The following is a 7,407-nucleotide window of genomic DNA, read 5'->3' as shown; positions in this document are numbered from 1 at the left end:
AATTGAAGAGGAAAAAACCGTATGGATATGTGGTGCATCTATAGGTCTCCAAATCAATTGCAAGAAGAATGCTCACATAGATGCACATCGTGCTAACAAGTGACAAAGTCTTCTACTTCCCTTTTGAATATTTTGGTGAAGAGGTGAGACTTGGTTGTCATGAATATTAGGGTCCATAATCGAAGAGGAAAAAACTATATGTATATGTGGTGCATCTGTAGGTCTCCAAATGAATTGCAGGAAGAATGCTCACACAGATGCACATCATGCTAACAAGTGACAAAGTCTTCTACTTCCCTTTTGAATATTGTGGTGAAGAGGTGAGACTTGGTTGTCGTGAATTTGTTTTGCTATACTGTGAGCTTTTACTTCACAACTTTATTAGGTTCTTCAAGCTAACAATATTAATTTATGTCCTATATATGATAAATAACTTGTTTAGTTGATGGGACATGTTGAGTTAATGAGATCATTCACAAATGTTAATAATGAGCTCTTGCTATGCTTAGTATAGGCCTTTAAACGATATCTTTACCTTAAAACTATGCACTTGAAGGGGCTTCAATCCTTTGAAGTTCATGTTGAAACATATATCAATCAACACATGACAAAATATATATATTCTTAGAGGTCCATTGTTAACCCTTGAACAACTTTAATAACTTCAATTTTTTTTACTAAAAATTAAAAGGCAATAAATAGATTTTAAATTAATACTAACCATAATGCAACCTTAATTGTAAGAAGATGGAAGGTGAATGTTTCCTAACAAAAAAATTATGGTTCCCTTGTCACCCTATCCATAGAAAACATAAGTGCATCTAAGCTGGCTTAATGATCAAGAATTTGTTTGCTTGAAAAAGATGTCACGTTCAAATGGAAGGGGTGGGGTGTGTACTATCATTCGTAGCACAATTAGGTGCCTTTTGCATGTAGTACATGGTAGGCCCAAATACTTTAAGCTAGTCGAAGTTATAATGCTAATCATAATGTCTCCCTAATTGTACCTAGATGAAGGTTTCCAATCATTAAAAAATAAGTTTTGTGTGACCCTACACATTAGTACATATGAGTTGGCCTAATTGTGAAGAACTTGTACTCTTGAAAATGAGACCACAAGTTCAAATTTTGCAAGTAGGGTTGAGTTAGCCTAATTGTGAAGAAATTTTGCAAGTAGGGTAAGTACACCTTGTTTGTATCACAATCAAGTGCATTTTGTATAAAATACATAGTAGACCCAAATATTCAAACCATCCACAAACTCAACAAATAACTCAACATGATAGATCAAATGGTAGACAAAGAAACCATATTCATAGAAGAAAAAACAAAAGATTCTAAACGCAAATTACAATTAGGTGCCTTCTACAAAGAGTATAGGTAATACCCAAATACTTTAAGCATTCATAGACCCAACAAACATTTTGATATGATAGACAAAGAATCCATATCCATAGCTTAAATTGCAATAGCGTGTCAAGCCCTGTCCCTACAATGTAACTAACTATGAGAATAAGATGGGTTTTTTCGTTTTATATCAATTAGGAATCCCCAATGGTGGAATAAAATAAAATGGGGGAAAATCCTTTTGAGAGATCCCCGACATGGATATGAAAGGCCTTGGGGAAGGCAAGTCTTAGAAGAGTGGAAAGTGGAAGGCCAAAACGAGGGCCATGGACGTATTCAGCCGTAGCTAGGGAAAAGTGTAATCTTTGAATGATGGTCGACAAAGGCTTCAGTTCAATTAAGTAGTCCCCAAGATTAAGATATCCATTTCTAAGTTGAGGCCCACAAAGATCTTCTTCTTCCTCTGAGATATTTGTTTCTTGTGATAAGATAGAATCAGTTTGTGATTGGAAGTTTGTCGGAGTTATTTTACCCTTTTCTCTGTTTGGAGTTTGAAAATGTTGCAGAGATTGCGTACGGTGATTGGCTCGATAACCCATTTCCCCAAAAGAAGAATATATGTGGGTCTCTCCCCACTCTACTCTCCTCTACCAGACGGTTAACAGTTTGGTAGTTGGAAACTTTTATAACTGAATCAGCTGAAACGGAACCTAGTCACAATACAATACTATACAGGGTCCCCCCGGGCTTTAGGTACTAAAGTGCTCACCGTGGAGTCACTTTATCTCGAATTTGATGGCCTCTCATGACCACTGCTAACACTGTCAGTATGTAACTATACTTTCTTCTTGGGTCATGGGTTTGTTTTGCTGTTTTAGGTATCTTATTCTTTACATTCAAATCTACAATTCCTGCCCAGGTTCATAAGGCTTTTGGTAAATATGGTCATGTACTTGGCCATGACACTGAAAAGTATACCCACCCATCTTAGGTATTTGACCTAGAATTTCATTGAATCTAGGCTACCGTAGGTTTGTTTTGGATCTATAATGGAACCAAGGTTATCATCAATCTATTTATCAATATTTGTTTCTTAATTTCATTTCAAAACTTATTTGTTTATTATTGAATTCTACATTGAACAAACACTAGCATTGTTCGCTATGAGTGAACAATTTTAGAGGTTGGAAGCTGGTGTCAATGTTCAGATTTTAATAGAAACTTCTTGTACAATACAAATTGTCGCCTTGACCTTTCCTCCATGGTTCCATTTATATTTACCAGTCACTACGATTTTCCTAAGTTGGACACTCCTTCTTAGGCATTGACATCCACCCTTCTCTCCCTAATAGAGATATTGAGCATGATCCCACCCTAACTTTCCATTAGTAAATCCTAATCCTATTTATCCACCTCTTAGCCCATTCACATCAAGTCCTCTAGAGCGAAGGCTCCTCCACCCCAATCTTCATCTCCTTGTACTCTCACTTCTCCTAAGAATAATGGAAGTTGAAGATTGATAGTGTAATTTCTATGCCTAATCCATGGACACAGCCTTAGAGGAGTGCCATCTTGTTTTGACAATAGATGTATCTATGGTGTCAATGTTATGCACATGATTGCAACATACAAATACATTATCAATGGAGACATGGGAGGACGTTGTTCCTCTTGTTCTTTCATTGCACCTTGCTTCTACTTACTATTCGATTCTTGCAAGATCGCCACTACATGGGGGCAACATCTATGCGGCCTCCAACCCCATACTAAATTTTACTAATGAAACTTTAAAAATACAGTACCTAGTATATTATGGTGATGACATCTAAACAACAAACTAAAAATATGGCATCTCAAGAGGCGATGTCTATCTAGCAGAATATTTTACTTTTAAATTAATTAATAAATTAAAGAAAAAGTCACATCCGGTGCATTTCTTCGGCTATTAAGCCACAGGCATACAATGAGAACACTTAATTTCTTTTTAAAATTGTCTTTATATACCATTAGATCTAGTTGGATAGTTGTGGATGGTTCTTGGTGGCCCCATAACCATTTGCCTACATATGGGTCCTCTATTATCACTTGGGAGAGATTGGGATGTATATGAATTGATGGGAATGGTATGTAAGGAGTACCTAGCTTCTGACTATTGTAGACCACCTAGTTAGCTTGAGCCAAATGGTCAGAAATCCATCTTCTTCAACAGACTGACACATTCTACACCTGTCTTCCTCCCATAGATAGACTGTCAGCCTAGGCCTTACACAGTGCTTTAGCTGCGTCAACTGATTAACTAACTAATTGGCAGGAAGGAAGCAACTGCCTTGCCCTGCCCCCACCAAATAGTCTCTGTCGTTGGGGCTTTTTAAAGCAAATTATAACTCACATGAAGCGTGCTTCTCTTCTCCGTACTCACAGGCACGGGTCAGGCATGAGTCAATAATTTCTTTTCGGTGGAAAACCAAGATTACCCAACTGGGGTTCCTAAACTTTATTCTACCCAATGGAATTCATGTAGGACCGGCCTTGCATTCGAAGCTAATTGATTTTGTGGATTAATAAAGTTTAATTGTGATTTACGCAGTGTATATCCCACACTCAAATCTATAAGAAAGGTGTCCGTCCTCTGCGAGTACCACCATCACCATTTATCCAATCCTTTCACCCTGCCCCTGCCCCTGCCCCATTCTCCTTCAGTTCTGCTGTGCCCCTGCCCCTGCCCCATCCTCCTCCAGTTCTGCGCTGTTTTCATACATTCTTTAGCTTCTTGCATTGATTGGCTTTCTGGTTGTGAACTTGAATGAAGGTACCACCAAAAACATTTATCCAATCCCCTTCCCCACCCTTGCCACATTCTCTTCCAGTTCTGCTTTGTTTTCTTACATTCCTTCACTTTATAAATCTCGGCTTGCATTGAATTGCTTTGTGGTTGTGGACTCTTACGAGATTACCACCAAAACCATTTACCCAATCTCCTGCCCCTGCCCCTGCCCCATTCTCTTCCAGTTCTGCCTTGTTTTCTTACATTCGTTCACTTCATAGCTCCCAGCTTGCATTGATTAACATTCTGGTAGTGAACGCTTATGAGAGTACAGCCATTTAGCCAATCCCTGCCCGTGCCCCATTCTCCTCCAGTTTCTTACATTCTTCCACTTCACAATTCCTAGCTTTCATAGATTGACTTTCTAGTTGTGAGCTCTGTTGGTGTTAAAGATGGGCATTGGGAGTTTTATGAGTTGGGTATTCCTTGCAGTTTTCCTCTGTTCTCATGCCCATGTAGGGGCAACAAAACTTGGGAATGCCTCTGCTGTGGAAGAGGATGCAAACACTGTAGCTGACATGCTTCAGAGGTGAGAAGATTGTGTGAAGAGATTTAAGTTTTTAGGTGCATTGAGCTCTGTTTTTGTTCTTGACATTGTGTGCATGACATTGATTTGCAGGAGCATACAGACTAGAAGGCGAGAGCTGGATTATCTGTCATGCGGAACAGGGAACCCCATTGATGACTGCTGGCGGTGTGATCCCAACTGGGAGCGCAACCGAAAGAGGCTTGCCGATTGCGGCGTTGGCTTCGGCAGGAATGCTGTGGGAGGCAAGAACGGCCGCTTTTATGTGGTCACCAATTCAGGGGATGATCCGGTCAGCCCACCGCCCGGCACTCTGCGCCATGCCGTCATTCAGACAGAGCCACTGTGGATCATTTTCAAGACGAGCATGACAATTCAGCTTAAGGAGGAGCTCATCATGAACAGCTTCAAGACAATTGATGGCCGGGGTGCCAATGTCCACATTGCTAATGGACCTTGTATAACCATTCAGTATGTGACTAACATTATCATTCATGGAGTTCATATCCATGATTGTAAGCCTGGGGGCAATGCCATGGTGAGATCCTCCCCAAGCCATTATGGGTGGAGGACTAGGAGCGATGGGGATGCTGTTTCCATCTTTGGTGGAAGCCATGTTTGGGTCGATCACTGCTCATTGTGGAATTGCGCTGATGGTTTGATTGATGCTGTCATTGGATCCACTGCCATTACTATTTCTAACAACCATTTCGCCCACCACAATGAGGTAAAACTTGCAATTTTGTTCACAGATATTTTTTAATCCATGTTTCATATCATTCTCTGATCCATCATCAAAATGATAGCTCATAATCTTATATTCTTTGTTCATAGTGTTTGACCCTGTTTTTTGTGGGTGTGTTATTCAAATACAGGTGATGCTGCTGGGTCACAGTGACTCCTACACCGCAGATACCAACATGCAAGTGACTATCGCCTTCAACCACTTTGGTGCTGGTCTTGTGCAACGGATGCCAAGGTAAGAAACACTGAACTATTTCTTTTTAACACATTCTAAGCTTTGACTTGTTTAAATGACTATTTTTGTTCTAATGAGTCTATGTTGAATCCTTTTGCAGGTGTCGACACGGGTACTTCCATGTGGTGAACAATGACTACACTCATTGGGAAATGTATGCCATTGGAGGCAGTGCAAACCCCACAATCAACAGCCAAGGAAACCGATACCTCGCACCAGCCAACCCCTTTGCTAAAGAGGTAGCTACCCATTGCCCAATACCCACTGACTCCCCCATATCCAGATCTTTCTATAAATTACTTGCTCTGTTTTAGAAAGTTGGAGGCATATGGCTTTCACAGTCCATAATATTATTGTGCAGGAGTTTCTGTTTCATTTTTTTAAAAGCTTTTTGAACTTTTTAGATTAAACTATAATTCATTGTCATGATACCATCTTACATATTTGAGCTTATTATTTCTGGATTCAATTGTGTAAAAGTTTTGCATCCACATTTTGGATCATACTCCTTATGCTCTCTTTCATGTTCATGCTGATGTTGGATCACAGAGTGTGATCTGAAATGTAGATGCAAAAAAATTTACACAATCAAATGATACTACTGTACATAGTTTCTGGTTTTGATCATGTATTCAAGTTTTTTCTTTATTATTCGACCTTTTGAATTGAACTCCATGATTCATCACCGTGATCTTTGTTGTACCTTTTTGAAAGCTCAAACATCTCAATAAGAAGGTCGATGCAATTTTTGTATACAATCAAAACAAGGAACAAGAAGCTCAAATATCTCATAGATTGTGGAATTCTACTTGTTCTTACCGTTCTACATTGCTTCTGGTTTTGATCATGTATTCAAGATTTTTCTCTCTTACTTGACCTTTTGAATCAAACTCCATGATTCATCACCATGATCTTTGTTGTACTTGTCTGAAAGTTAATCTTATGTTTTGGTGGTTCTCTTTTTTAATTATGGGCAGGTGACGAAACATGAGAATTGCAATGGCAATGAATGCCAAGGGTGGAACTGGAGATCAGAAGGGGATCTGATGCTGAATGGAGCATTCTTCACATCATCAGGGGCAGAGGCGTCATCAAGCTATGCAAAAGCTTCAAGCTTAGGAGCAAGGCCTTCAACAATGGTGACTCCACTCACTGCAAATTCAGGCGTATTGCATTGCAGGGCTCGATCTCGATGCTAACTGACATTCCCAATTCAGGGTTGGGAGAATTGTGTTATCTAACTCTCATCATATTTTGTACTTTTTTATTGCGACCTCGGCCTGCTGCATAATCTATAGAAGCAGCAGGCGCGGAAGTGTTGTAGTATTGTTGTTGTTTATTCTGTTCTCGTACTTCCTCAAAGTTTGCAAGATTTTTCTCGGGCTGATTTCCCCAGTTGCTTCCTACAGTTGATAATATTGGGCAATGTGTATTCGGGAAGCTTTTTGACGGTCATCTGTCTCAGGGTTGACCGTTACTCTGCTATGTTCAATTGATAATGGAAGTTTAATTTTTCGAAGTTTCCCCAGAATGTGCAAAAGCTGTACAAAGCGGTTTTCCTATTTTAGTATGGTTTTATTTGGGCCAACAAAGCTTTTGAATGCCCTGCTAGTCAGAAATTTATGGTTATGTAATTGCAATTCTTAAAATTAGTCTTTGAAATCTTTTGATTTGGAGTTAAAAAGGGTAAGGCATATGTGTGAAACAATTACATTGAGAAGTTAAACATGA

At 39.4% G+C, this 7,407-nt stretch overlaps 1 protein-coding gene across 1 annotated transcript; it reads left to right on the top strand.

The window, feature by feature from the left end:
• Nucleotides 1-1,772: 1,772 nt before the first annotated feature.
• LOC149553997 (putative pectate lyase 18) lies at nucleotides 1,773-7,200 on the top strand. Its single transcript, XM_089789329.1, has 5 exons — nucleotides 1,773-4,700; nucleotides 4,791-5,424; nucleotides 5,573-5,676; nucleotides 5,777-5,915; nucleotides 6,654-7,200. Exons 1-5 carry the CDS (start codon nucleotides 4,564-4,566, stop codon nucleotides 6,873-6,875), a joined length of 1,236 nt encoding a protein of 411 aa, XP_089645455.1. The 5' UTR covers nucleotides 1,773-4,563; the 3' UTR covers nucleotides 6,876-7,200.
• Nucleotides 7,201-7,407: the final 207 nt, after the last annotated feature.

Source organism: Cupressus sempervirens, chromosome 6 (assembly GCF_028749045.1).
Source record: "Cupressus sempervirens isolate cs-2001-9-10 chromosome 6, ASM2874904v1, whole genome shotgun sequence".
Taxonomy (NCBI): domain Eukaryota; kingdom Viridiplantae; phylum Streptophyta; class Pinopsida; order Cupressales; family Cupressaceae; genus Cupressus; species Cupressus sempervirens.
This window is presented reverse-complemented; position numbering and strand designations above follow the sequence as displayed.

Coding starts and splice junctions, on each gene's coding strand:
- LOC149553997 (XM_089789329.1), top strand. CDS start 4,564: ATGGGCATTGGGAGTTTTATGAGTTGGGTATTCCTTGCAGTTTTCCTC. Junction 5,425..5,572: donor ATTTCGCCCACCACAATGAG/GTAAAACTTGCA, acceptor ATTCAAATACAG/GTGATGCTGCTGGGTCACAG. Junction 5,677..5,776: donor CTTGTGCAACGGATGCCAAG/GTAAGAAACACT, acceptor ATCCTTTTGCAG/GTGTCGACACGGGTACTTCC.